Source organism: Drosophila innubila (assembly GCF_004354385.1).
Source record: "Drosophila innubila isolate TH190305 chromosome 2L unlocalized genomic scaffold, UK_Dinn_1.0 4_B_2L, whole genome shotgun sequence".
Taxonomy (NCBI): domain Eukaryota; kingdom Metazoa; phylum Arthropoda; class Insecta; order Diptera; family Drosophilidae; genus Drosophila; species Drosophila innubila.
The window spans coordinates 13541738-13555776 of NW_022995372.1; the positions used below are offsets into that span (position 1 = coordinate 13541738).

At 33.5% G+C, this 14039-nt stretch overlaps 1 protein-coding gene across 3 annotated transcripts; it reads left to right on the forward strand.

The window, feature by feature from the left end:
• The first annotated feature begins 275 nt into the window (after positions 1 to 275).
• LOC117780669 (sodium/potassium-transporting ATPase subunit beta-2) lies at positions 276 to 11610 on the forward strand. 3 transcript variants are annotated; one of them, XM_034617295.1, is made up of 7 exons: positions 4789 to 4907; positions 6430 to 6678; positions 8333 to 8473; positions 8782 to 8901; positions 9730 to 10022; positions 10084 to 10252; positions 10329 to 11610. In XM_034617295.1, the coding sequence occupies exons 2-7, from the start codon at positions 6537 to 6539 to the stop codon at positions 10430 to 10432; spliced, it is 969 nt and encodes a 322-aa protein (XP_034473186.1). In that variant the 5' UTR covers positions 4789 to 4907; positions 6430 to 6536; the 3' UTR covers positions 10433 to 11610. The 3 variants fall into 3 exon arrangements, with proteins under 3 accessions (XP_034473185.1, XP_034473186.1, XP_034473187.1); XM_034617296.1 differs by having other exon boundaries at positions 4846 to 4960; XM_034617294.1 differs by lacking the exons at positions 4789 to 4907; positions 6430 to 6678 and adding an exon at positions 276 to 612.
• Positions 11611 to 14039: the final 2429 nt, after the last annotated feature.

A 14039-nucleotide genomic window follows, 5' to 3' on the forward strand; every position in this document is an offset into this window, starting at 1 on the left:
ACGACGCTGACTGCAACGCCGACGTCGACGCATGGAGAACTGCGTCAGCGACACGTCGCTGCAGCTTGTTAAACAAATCTGTGTGAGGCTCTGTCCATGGGCCAAAGCGAGAGAAAAGAATTATTTATTATATGTGTAACACGATGGTGGTTATCAAGTTGATAATAATGATCAACGCCTGACGTCCGACGTTTGACGCCTGCGACTTCAAACGTCGACGTCGACAACGACAGCGACGTCAACGCAGGTTAAGTTTTAGCTTCTGGATTGGATTATGGCACGAGCTCGGCTCAGTTGAGTCCAATTTCTGGAACGGGAAGTGTCGATCAGAGTCGCGATCGCGTGTGCTGCAGAGTCCAAGAAAGAAAGAAGGCAGCTCGATCAGCTAAGAATACTGGGATTACGATAGCGTGATAAGGATATTTGGATCTGCATTTGCGCTGAAGAACTCAAAGGTGACTGCAATAATGCCGACCATAACCGAGGACTGCATCGATGGCTTTCAACAGTATTATGCTAGGCCGCCGGAGCGACCAAAGAAGAAGTCGATCAAGCAAATGATCCACGATCCTGACGATAACTCATACTTTGGACGCACCATCGATAGCTGGGGTAAGTCGGGGCAATTCTCGGATTATGGATCTGTCTCAGTTACGTAAAAGAAAAAAATCATCGCATTGCGACAGAACAAAGCGTAAATCTTTATAAATGTCAAGCTGTGCCAGTTTGGATTTAATCAAAATCTTTTGTCGCCGCATTAGCGCATTTTATAAAATACACAAGCACCACACACAGATACACACACAAACATACATGAAAATCCACACAATCCAAGCGCCCGTTTTTATTGCCCGACTCCCCCTTGATTCTTCGTTTCTGCCTATATTCTACAGTCAGTTTGACGTTCTCTTTGACCTTTGACGGACATAAGTACCATAGCGAAGTACATATCCAATATGCCGGTCAATTATGTCATTATGCAATCAAACTATTTACCATGAACATCTGTACGAACGACAAATCATAACTGTACACAGCTACACATTAAGTATAAAGTATCTCTGAAATTAACGGATTATCTCACTAAGCAGCTCAAAATATTCACTTAGATCTAATAAGAAATATGGATACAAATACATTTTCGAAAAAAGAATACATCAAATATTTTGACATTAACTTTCTTTTTCCCAACATTTGTTTAAAATTCTTCAACTATCTTTTAGTAGTTTTTCAATCTTTTTATCCATTTATGTTCCCATATATGTCGTACATGTTCATTCACATAACGCTTAAAAATGTGTAGCACCACAATCCCTTTGTCGATTTATGTTATGATATTTCAAACAAATGCATTGTTTACAGTCAGAATCTGATTAAATTACTATATCAGATATACATATAGATGTCTTGGGAATGTTCGTTGTACATTGTGATATGTTGAAACAGGTATTCTAGAAAATTATTCAAACAGCTATTCTAAATAATCTTAGTTACGATGTCTGTGAATAAATATAATGAGAAAACTATTTACTAAAAATTGCATAACAAGTTTAGGATCTATATTACGCTCATCTATTGTGGTCGTAATGCTACTTAAACAATGCCATAATTTTAGAGTTCAACTTATTTATTTATTAATAAAATTCTCAATAATATTTAAAAACTATCTTTAATAAAAAAAATTGACAAGAGATAATTACAACTTTCTGCAAAGTCGATTAATTTAGTGTTCGTCAATTTGAGAAACCATTGTAGTTATGCGACACTCAAAAATGTCTCTCAGTTCAAATAAAGTTGCTTAATTACAAAAATGTATCTTTACTCTCATCATAATTTCTGTTATGAATACGCAGTTGAAATTAGATTTAAGATATTTCTTCTCTTATCCCATTCTCAATCAAATGAAAAAAATATTATATTTACGAATTTATAAAATACATTTTATATATCACATTAAAAAAGTATCTATCTATCCAGAAAATTGTATAGAGATTAATTTGTATTATCGCTGTATATAAGTAATTATTTATATTTTATATAAATGCTAATTATCAAATAAAGTACACATTAGGGTGTGTGTATTATCTGGTCCGTTGCTACGCAAACAGCTTTAATCGCATTGTCTATGTTTTGGGATCAGATTACCACTGATGGACAGCAGTTCATTCTTTGATGGTTCGTTGCATAACAATGCAAAAGTTTTCCATTGTAGAAGAGTAACGTTTAGATGGATAGTTGCTGTTGGATGTCTGTTGTCATAAGCCACTTGCATATCACTCATTGAATGGCAGTCCATTATGCCAAATGGATTGGTGTCAGTCACAGGCCAGGCCAGAGTCTATCAATCTACAAGTACCCCGTATCTCCAACCTTTCTCTCACCTCTACTTAATCTCAATCTCAATGGTCAGGACTTGGTTAAGCCAACATGATAATTGGGCCATGCCACAACTCGACACTTTTATAAAACTCCTGTGCTCGCCAGTTCCGCCCTAAACATGGTCTGTTATGTGTTTTAAACGCCTCGTCAATGATTCATCTGACAAAGTGACAACTTCAATGAATGCACGACTCTCGATGGGAAAAAGTACATATCTGGAGTTTGTCACACATTCAAATCCTGCGCAGACGCACAAGCACTCCACATATTCATCCTCTTCCTTTAAACTTTCCAAAAATAAAGGAGTTGCTGCGTAGTAAATTTTGCGGCAAAACAACCCTTAATAGTGTGGCAACAACAACAACCCTCCAGCGGTATTGAATGAAGTTCCGCGCAATGTTTTTTGAAAACTGGTTATGCGGTATCTCTGAGTATCTGAGTATCTCTCTATGTATGTTCGAAAAGTAGCTCAAAGATACACACACAACTCGACGCTTCCTTTCAACGTGGTTTAGTCGATCTTGCAACAACAATAGAATGACCGATTGGAAGAGTAGGTTAGAGTGAGGCAACTCAATGAGTGTGGCATGACGCGCATTTGACTCATTGAGTAGATTTATGAGTGCAAATGAATTTGTCATCATGGCCACAACAACATGTTGTAAATGCTGCAGTTAACTATAAATTTACACTGGACAATTTGGCAGAAACTTAAAGTGTTTAATGAGTACAATGCAGTGCACTGCAAGAAATGATGGGGTAACATGCTAAGAAAACTAGATATTTTTAACAAAGCAAAATTTTTATATCTTTTTTTTCAAATTATATTTAACAACTAGAATTTTAAAACCAGGCTTATAGAAACATTGACAAAATAATCTTAAGAAAAACATCAGAGACTGTAAATAATATTTATTTTGATTTTATTTTTTTTTAATAAAAAACAAACAGTCATGTATCGTAATCTTAAGGATAAGGCTTAAGTTTCCGGTAAAGATATTTGAGAAAATGAAAAAAAAAACCGTCAAGAAAATGGATAGAAAATTGCTAATGACAAGAATATGAACTGGACAAGTTGAAAAAGTCTTGACAATCAAAATATTATGTAAGATTCATTAATATCTGAGGCACATCTACAAAGCTCATAAAAAGAAATCAGCATTAATTAAAGATTTTGTACACTTGTTCTGTAGAATGAATCATTCACTCAATCATTAAAATATTATGCATATGGAAATTCGTTTCGCCATTTAACTAATAATAATGAGTTCATGAGTGTTTCGTTTAAACGCTCATTACTTCAGCAATTCCATTAGAAATTTCGCTCAGTGTAGCCCTAGCAGTCAAAAGTGCAATTTTCAATTTGTACAACAAAATCAACAGAACATAATTGCAGTGCCTGGGACTAATTAAAATATATGCAACATCAATTACGGAAAACAACTCAAACCTTAGCTCAATACTTAACCTGGAAGCGAGCTAACAAAAGCTACTTCCGAATTCAGAGAAAAATAGAAGAAAAGAGAGAATGAGTGTGAGAGTGAGATATAGAGAGAGATTTAAATACTTTGTACCAAAAGCAGAATGTACCCAACTTTTATAAATGTACTAAATAATATTTTTTATTATTATATTAACCACATAGAATTTATCTTTATATTTCGCAATGATATTGATAAGATTTAGCAGCCGTTTTTAAATAATGCATTTGCTTACTTAGTTATATATGTATATATATATATATAAAATACTTTGACATAACTTACTCACTTACTAACTGATCACTACTCAGCCCAAACCATGAGACCTAGTCACAACCAAATGTTTTTATTTTACATAGTTACTTATGGCTTTAAAAACAAATAAAACAAACAAATATAAAAATATTTCCTTGGATTTACATATTTTAAAAAATTGAAAACAAATATGTGCGATTTTCCTTAGTTAAGCCCTGTTATCATAGTTTTTTTTTTTATCTACCTGTTTATTAATTTGTGTTAATTAACTTATAGAAAAGCACAAGCACTACCAAATAATTTGGGTGGATTTAAGTTTTGACTATATATTTAAGATTTTCTCAGTTACAATTTGTCTTCTATTCAATCAAAAGCAACTCATTCGCTGTACCAAAGCATCGCAAATGTACCAATTTGAGTAGAAATGTACCAAACGTTGCAACTGTGCCAAGCAGGCAAATTTGCGCTCAAAACGAGCTCAGAGTTTGCAGCCCTGGGCCAAGTTGGGAGAGAGACAAGACAAAAAGAGAGAAGAGAGAGAGATAGAGAGGCAGACCTGGTGGCTGTTTAGCTCTGTTGGCTCTGTTGGCTCTGTGGTTGTTGCTCTGTCGACGCGTCGACACAATATTTAAAATAACGCCGAGACGAGACTCAAGCCAAGTCTGTGTGTTTGGCGGGCTGTATTGTTGGACAGAGTTCAGTTCAGTTTCAGTTTCAGTTTCGGTTTTCAGTCTGCAGTTTGTTTTGAGCGTCGACGAAACGTGCGACCGGGCAACGTTGAATGCCAAACGGGTATTCATATTATTGTTCAAACAAATTCGTATTCACAAGTGCAACTCATTGAGGCCTCACTCTTTTGGCAATTTGGATCCTGGCCTGGCCAGAGTGTGTTGCTGTTGTTTTTAAATACAAATACTCCCTTTCTCAAACTCCTGTGTGTATGTGTGTGTGTGACTGGAATAGCCAGTTAATTTTAAAGTTAAAGTTAAAGTTACAGCAGCATCAAGTGATGTGTGTGTGAATTGCTATTGTTGCTGCTCTTGTTGCTTCTGATTTGACATTGCCAAAGATACTCGAGAAAAGATACAAAATGTATCTTTAGGACTTACTTTTGTTGTTGATCAATATGTAAATAGTGCAATACAAAAAATATGATTAATTTTCATTCATACGTTGATGTTTTTTGTCACGCCCGAAACACACACATATACACATATACAACGCCAGTGTAGTTATTAAAGTATCTGCTACTTTTATGGGTGCTCTGGTCCGTCTTGCGGTGCTCGTAGAACGCGTTGCTTTAATTCAAAAAGGTGTGGTTGTTTGTATGTGACGGAGTCGAAGAGCGGCCCCGTCAAAGCCACTCAACCCAGCTCAGCAGCTAAGAGATACAAAATATACTCAAATACACTGGTTATATACTCCATGTGTGTGTTTGCGTGTGTGCGTGTATATGTGTGTGTGTGCGAGAGTGTCTGCATTTTGTTTTGTTTTAAAGTTTAAAAAGTGCTGGCATCGAATTACAAATAATGCCAAACAAATATAATTACAAAACTGCGTTGCCCAGTCAAAAGAAACGAATGTATCTTGCGGTCAAAGCCAATGCGGCATTGAAGAAAGACAAACGATAAAAAAAACGACACGGAAATATGCGGCAGACTTGTGCATTATGCTTCTACATATATTTTCATTTTGACTTTGGCCTATTTGCTGGCTATCTGTTGCATTGTCACAGCAAAGACGCAAAGTATCTCTCAGATACACGCTGGCACAGGTTGCACAAATTGCTTCTGGTGGCGCCAGTGTGTCGACAAAAAGCCGCTTAGGCCATTGAATCGACTGGAAATGTGCTAAGAGGCCATCCAATTTTTTTTCTTTTTTCTTTATTTTTTGGGGGTAGTTTGGCGTCAAGAGCAGGACAAAAAGGCGCCAAAGTTGTTGTGAAAACGTTGAAGCGAGTAGTGGCAACCGGGAACGAGGGTAGAGAATTTCTTGGGAAGCAAAACAAAACAGTGAGCACCTGAGAGTGACAGAGAGCAACAGAGAGCGACCGAGGAAATGCGAATTAGTGTAGAAAAGTTGTAAAGCACGTAAAAGAGCCGAAAAAAAACCTGTAAAAATGTGTATACAAATGCCAGAAAATGAGAAAAGTGAATTTAAAAATGAGCAAAATAGTATAGTGAATACTATAAAAATAATAACAATTTTTTTAAAATTATAAAAAATACAAATTATGTTAACGCAATAACTTATAAATAAATAAGAAAATAATAATAAAATACAATTTGAAATAAATACCAATGCCTTTCCTCAGGTTCTATTTATAGAGCGACTTATTAAGTGTACTTCAATATTGAAGTTCTTACAAATTTACAATTTAGCATCACAAAAGTAACAAAAATATAAAAACAACCCACCAAAATGTCGAAACCCGTACCAATGTCTACATCCAATACGGATTATGATCTGCAAAATATTCGTAAGCCCGAACCATTTAAACTTGGAGAATTTTTATACAACTCCAAAGAGGGTACGGTTATGGGACGAGATCGTGCCTCATGGGGTAAGTCTGGATATTTTTTCTAATCTCTGATATTCATTTGAAAGATGCGAGATAAGATCGATTGATCGATATTTATGTTCTATTCTATTAAAATGATGATTCTAATATGCCAATCAATGATTTTCTACTGAGAATATTTAATAAAGATCTTAATATTCTAATCTATTGTAAGGATTCTAGTTAGATTGGTAAGATTAAAATGGATTCGATAGTATATTATTTGAGAAGGTTCGGTTGAAATTTAAGATACAAAAATGATCGTATTATACCTTACGATATTGTTTTTTTCAATACATTTGAGATCTGGTGACATTCTAATGCATTCTAATAAGAAGATGCGGCCTACATCGAAAATTTTCAATTTATCTTACTTTTTAAAACGATTCGAGTTAGATGTAGTTATGTTTGTAATTTGTTATAAAATATCATTCGATAGTATTTCGTTCTTTAATTTTAGAGTTAAGGCCTTAATGCACATTGATATGACACTGACTGACCTTCAGTACAATTTATATTTAAAACCCTTTAAAACAGATGTTTCTGAGAACACACCCAAAAACGTGACTTTTAAGGGAATGAAAATTAAATCTATATATAGATATGTGTTTAAGCAAATAACTTATATAGTTTATGACAAACGAATTTATTGCGGGCGTGTGTTAAACACTTGCAAAACATTATAATTATATACTCGTACCTGCAAATAGGGTTACCACTTGAAGTTGACGCCACTTTACAAGTTCGGTTGACATACTTTAAGGTATGAGAAGTGTCATAATTATGTTACCTGCATAACATGCACCTGTTAAAGTATGAAATCCGGAAAATTCTCAAAACGGAATTTACAAAGGAATGCCAAAATTAACAATTTGTTAACTGACAAGAAGTTGAGAATATTAAGCAGCTGTTAATTCAAATATTTTCGGTGTTGCTTTATTTCCAATTAAGTTGACAATATACATACATAAAATGCATAAAATAAAGTTTTGTATTATTTCAGTAAACATTACGCTTAAATTTAACAACTCTTCTTGATTTATACACATTTTTTTGTCGTGCACAAAGTCTCTCGCTCTCACTCTTTTTTCCTCTCTCTATTTATAAATTTCGTGGCTTGTTGTCAAGATATAAGTCAAGTTGAGGTTATGTTAACCGTTCGCATACATGTGTGTGTGAGCGCGATCAAATCAGAAAGAGAGTGCGATAAAGAGTAGAAGAGTGAAAGAGTAAAAGGCGATTTCAAGCGAGTCTTGTCAGCTCTTGAGCTCTTGAGCCAAGTCTTATACAACCTAAATACTGGCATGATTCATAGTACGCGTAGAAGAGTTAATTTCTACGCTAATAAGTTTTTAAGAGCGAGCACGATTCATGGTGCACATAGAACAGTTGAATCTTAATCTGTTTTTATTCTTTGAGATAAAAACCGGTGCTTGAACTGCGCTCATTTATCAACACTCCGCGAGCTTCGTTAATTAAGAGTTTAACCCAGCAGTGACTTTTATGAGGACTGAGTCGACTTCAAGTGTTTAATTTAATCAGCTCAATTGAGCCGGCGACATTGTTTCATTCTTACCATTTGATTGAGTTATCTTTTTAATTCACTTATTGTTAATCATAATCTAATCATGTATTTATCTCATATTTTCTTTAACAGCTAAGATTGGCATCTTTTACATGGCATTCTACGGAGTACTCGCTGCTCTGGTGGCCATTTGCATGTGGGCCTTCTTCCAGACACTGGACCCGCGTATACCCAAATGGACATTGGATGGCTCCATAATTGGCACAAGTCCAGGTGAGTTATAGTAAAAAGAAGTAAGCTACATGTCAAAAATTTTGTCTAAACAAATTTTTGTTAACATTAGACAAATGTTTTTCCAAAGTCCAGCTTAATTTAATCAAAGAACTATTTTCAAAATTGACAAAAATTTTTAACAAATTTGGCAAATGTTATCTAAAATAGTAATCAAACCTCTTAGCTAGTTATTGAAAAATGCTCCTCAGATAAAACTAAAAATTACAAATTACAACCAACATTATTTCTTTTACTTACTTTTATGAATTGAAGATATTGAAACTTATGCTTTTTTGTATTCCATTTAGGACTCGGCTTCCGCCCACTGCCGCCGGTTGATAATGTGGAGAGCACATTGATCTGGTACAAGGGCACACAGCATGAGAACTACAAGCACTGGACGGATTCCCTGGATAAGTTCCTTGATGGTAAGTCGAGCCGGCTGTTCGGGAAAATCTGCTTAGCATTTCCCATTTCTTGTCCACAGAGAAAGCAAGGTTGGATTTTAACCAGTGTAAAAAGGGTCTTGCATGTTTATAGTTTATGCAGAAAATGACCATGGACTGATTTTTATAGTTCTTATTGTTATTGCTGTTGTTGCTAGGGCTACCTATTATGGAGCTTGACAACACGCCATATGTTTTGGGTTTTTTTTAATTTGGGACTAAAAAAAATCTTATTGATTTTTATTCAATTCAGTTGTAAAAAACATAGCTCAATTATGCTTTGCTAAAATTTTTATTTATAACCCACAGCGTATGCGGGAAGAAGAAGAACTTCAGAAAATGAGGTCGTTACTAGGCGATATGCGTATATCGAATAAATATATCGAATAGTTAAAGATAGGTCACGTGCAAAACCAACTATAAAATCCTATATTGCAATTTACAAGGTCAGTTCGAAAGTATCGGACAGATCAAATTAATGATCAAAAGATATTATTAGAGAAATATTATATTGTAATATACATAAACAACTGGAGGTTATTCAAGTATTACTTAAAGAATAAAAATATATCATGTATACGATTAAATAAAATATAGTAGGATCATAATAAATGAAAGGTATTCTAATAGATCAATCTGAAACTATTCCTATATATGTATATCAGAAATGGAATGGCCCAGTTTACTTTATCTACTTTGCTTTAAATGTATTTTCAATGTATTCTAATAGATCAATGTAAAATAATTTTCTATACCTATAAGAAAAGTCAAACCTCTTAATAATTGTTTTATCATCCCCTGTCTTGGTAGTGTACAAAACGCCCGGCTTGACTCCAGGACGTGGTCAAAACATTTACAACTGCGACTATAACCAACCACCACCAAGGGGTCAGGTTTGCGATGTGGATATTAAATTGTGGTCCCCTTGTACCAAGGAGAACAACTATAGCTACCATAAGAGTTCGCCTTGTATTTTCCTCAAGCTGAACAAAATCTACGACTGGATTCCCGAGTACTACAATAGTTCAAAGAATTTGCCCAGTAACATGCCCGAAAATCTGAAGACCTACATCGCCGAGATCGAACAGAAGGAAGCGCACAAGGTAAATATCCAATAAAGATACAATTTGTCAGATACTTATGATGACATTACTCCTAACTTAGCTCAACACAATTTGGGTCTCCTGTGAGGGTGAAAATCCGGCCGATCAGGAGAACATCGGACCAGTTAACTATTTGCCCGTACGTGGCTTCCCCGGCTATTTCTATCCGTACCACAACTCCGAGGGTTACTTGAGTCCCCTCGTTGCTGTGCACTTCCAGCGTCCCAAACGTGAGTATATGATTGCATATCATTTTGGATAACAATAACAAATATATTATATATAACACTTATGACTCGTTATCAGGTGGCATTATCATCAATATTGAGTGCAAAGCCTGGGCACGCAACATTATTCATGATCGCAAGGAGAGACTTGGCTCTGTTCACTACGAGCTCTTGATCGATTAAAGAGATCGATTAAATACAAAATGTAGCAACTAATAAAGACGATCGTTTGTCTAAAATAGTTAAAACAACACCAAAATTCAGTTTTTCCTAAGAAATACAATTTACAGCTTCATTCTTATATACAAAATAAACCACGAAATAAGAAATGACAACACAAAAAAAAGACATATATAAAAAGAAAAACAAAAAGATTAAGAAAGCCAGTACCATCTTTTGATAATACAATTTTTAAATGTAGCTTCTTCTTATACAAATAAAAGTAAAATATAATATTAAAGATTTATAGCAAGAATTTAGTCTACCGCCTAAGAAGATTTCTATAAATTTCAAGCGATTTTGCGATTATTACAAAGAAATATTCTAATAATTATGATTATAATTAATGATATTGCTGCTGAATGGAGATGTTCCCCCTATATATTATGCTAACATGCCGATTTGTGAAAGTAAATCTCCAAGGATTGTACTAAATGCGAAACAAAAAAAAAGCTAGCCAATTACGAATCTCATTTAGCTCTGTTTCAAACTACGACAAATTTACATGTTATTGCTTATTTAAATAAAAAAATTAATACAAAAACGAAAATTGTCATAAAAATCACTATTAAAACTGCCATTTAAAAGCGCGCGAAAATTTTTAGTAGCCCGTAAAAGGAAAAACATGTTAGAATTATATTTAAATTTAAATTTAAATTACAAATGAAAATTGATGTCAACAGCAAAAGGAACAACAACAAATAATAATAATTATTAATATTATTATGAATACATTTAAAAATTTGCGATATAAATCTTACTGACCAAAACATTGTACAATCTTAAACTACAACTATTGCATCAACTTTTGGGAGCCAAATAAAGTTTTTATTCCATTAAAAGGAACAATTCCAAGGAAACATACCTATTAAAACCCTTTTTTAACTAAAATAATAACAACAATCTTATAAACAATATTAATAAACGATATTCTATGAACAATTTTCGAATATTTTTAAATACTTATAAAGACACAAGTCAAATGGAATGTATAACAATCACACCAATAAAAAAATTCGAAAATTTATTTTTAAGTTAATTAATGTTAAATCCAAAACAAAACAAAAACAACTAAACAGCTATGGCTATGTGAAATCATCTTTAACCTGTTCTCAATAAAATGGGCGATACAAAATCAAAAATCTTTTTAAACTCATTAATTTTTAGGTATTACATAGTCAAGATTGACTTCTCTTAGTTGAAATTCACTTTGGTAACTCGACGATTATTATCAATTATAATAGATATATTATTCTGTACATAATATAAATAGCTACAGATAGAAAAACTTTCCAAATCTAATAACATTTGGTCATAAAGTTCAAGTCAGCATTGTCTTTTTTAAATATTTTGATAGCGAGGTTAGAAAATAATTTTTGTAAAAGTAAATCATATTTGCTTGGAAACGAAATTTGGAATACGTCTGACAATTTGTATCTGCAGATAAATTCACAATGAGTTACACCTTGCTATAAAGTTGATATCTTCATAATAGAATACTGTGTACTATGATAATGAGTTGCTACCCATTACTTGTCATATGCCTGTATTGGACTTACATAAACCAAATTGCTGTCTCGCTGCCTGTTAGCCACATGTTGGCCCGATAAGATAGGCAGTACGACCCCAATAGAAACACTCAAAATCAAGATAATAATCAGAAATCTGTGCTGTGGCTTCACGTTGGTCAGCAGTGTTTGGTGGCCAACTGAAAAATTAACTAAAGCTTGATCGATATGAATGCGTATATTTATATATTTCTTTTGATATGCTATCTCTGGCGATACAGCAAATTGCGTCACTGCAGCTCGTTAATAAAATATCACTATTTACTCTTGATTAATGCATTATTTTTAACTGAATCAACAGTGCGTAAGCGTATCAATCAATGGAACCTTTGAGATTTTAAATAAATAGCTTGGAAATTTCTACAAAGTATCTAAGTGCTATATGTTCTATTCTTAACTTCACAGAGAATGTTAGATATTTCTCAGAATTATTCTGTAAAAGATACTTTAAGATATCGATGTATCTAATCTCTTAGGTTAAATTTTTATGTTTAGTTTATCTTCTTTAGGGTATTTCATAGTCGATCACATTTATTTACTTATTTGAGAGTTCGCCACATCAGCTCAGCGAATATGCATTGGATAAATGTAAGGCTACTTTTTCGCCCAAGTCAATATTTAGGTGTGAAAATGTAGCAGATGAGACAAACTGAGATCAGATATACAAATTAGTTGGGCTACTTACGGTAACAGGTTATTTCTGGAGCTAGGATAAATAAAATTAAGATTGATAATTGTGCTAATAAAAGTCTTAGGTAAACTGAATATTGTAGTGATGTAAAAATACATCGAAATATCGAAACTCGACAAAATTAATTTATTTAAAAAAAAAAATCTTTGAAGTTTCCATACAAAATTAACTTTCTTATTGTTCTTATTGTTATTTGCCATTGCAAATTGTTCTTTTTTGGTAACAACTCGATATAAAACTTGATATACCCTTTTCCTCGGTATATCGACAACTCGATGATTTTTTGGTGCGATTTTCTATTTCGATATTCAACTCGAGCAAAAATTAGGATTCACATCACTAGAATATTGCTATCATTAGCAGCAGTTGAACTTCATTAAGCAACTTCATATATTGATATCTTACGTACTTAAACTTAAAGGAATCGTATTATTATTTCGTATCATTTATTCCAATAAAAATATCATTTATATTTTATTATTTGGATTACTTAAAGCTACCTTCAGATTTCTTTGTTGTTTTTAAATCTATCGAATACCTATAAATATTCTTCGAAAAATTACTTATCCATAACAGAAACTATACACATGGTAGAAAAGACATCGTAATTTTGGATGACGCTATATTTCGATACATTAAGATTTAGCTAGTGTGCTCTTCACAATGACGTCAAACAAGTCAATAAAAAATAAAAATAAATAATGAGGCCAAAAAGAATATAAACATTTTTTTCAATCGTTTTCATTTTTTTTCGAGAATACTCCTTGACTATTGATCATATCTGCAATGTGTATTTTACTTATAAGCTATAGTCAATTATAGTCGGGCTTGACAACCGACGTCGACTAAATGGCACGTAATTAGCTGAAAGCAACCGCTCAGAAACACGTAAATGACTGTAAATCAGCAAAGTAAACAACAGAGAAATGGCAAAAATCTTTTTTTCTTTGCTAAACTGGAAAATCAAAACTTCTCTCTAATGAGGAAGCTGCTCCGCTACGCATCAGAGCTTTGCGTACATACAAATTGCTGGAAAGATCATAAGAGTTTCAGTTCGGACCAGATAAACTGGTTTGTAAGATTAAACAAACTCACGCTGCGCTTCCAGAGATTTGAATCTTGTGCCCTGTTTCTTTGATTTGCTTAACTCGAAGATTGATTCAAGTTGAAGATGAAGCTCAACATGCAAACTTTTCCATATTGTGTCTTTGCACTGCCAAAACTCTCGATAGTTTATTTTGGTTAAAAATTAAGCCAGTCATAAACGATTATCAGGCATTTTATTTGCACTTTTAAGATAAGATAAAAATAA

Coding starts and splice junctions, on each gene's coding strand:
- LOC117780669 (XM_034617294.1), top strand. CDS start 468: ATGCCGACCATAACCGAGGACTGCATCGATGGCTTTCAACAGTATTAT. Junction 613..8,332: donor ACGCACCATCGATAGCTGGG/GTAAGTCGGGGC, acceptor TTTCTTTAACAG/CTAAGATTGGCATCTTTTAC. Junction 10,023..10,083: donor AACAGAAGGAAGCGCACAAG/GTAAATATCCAA, acceptor CTCCTAACTTAG/CTCAACACAATTTGGGTCTC.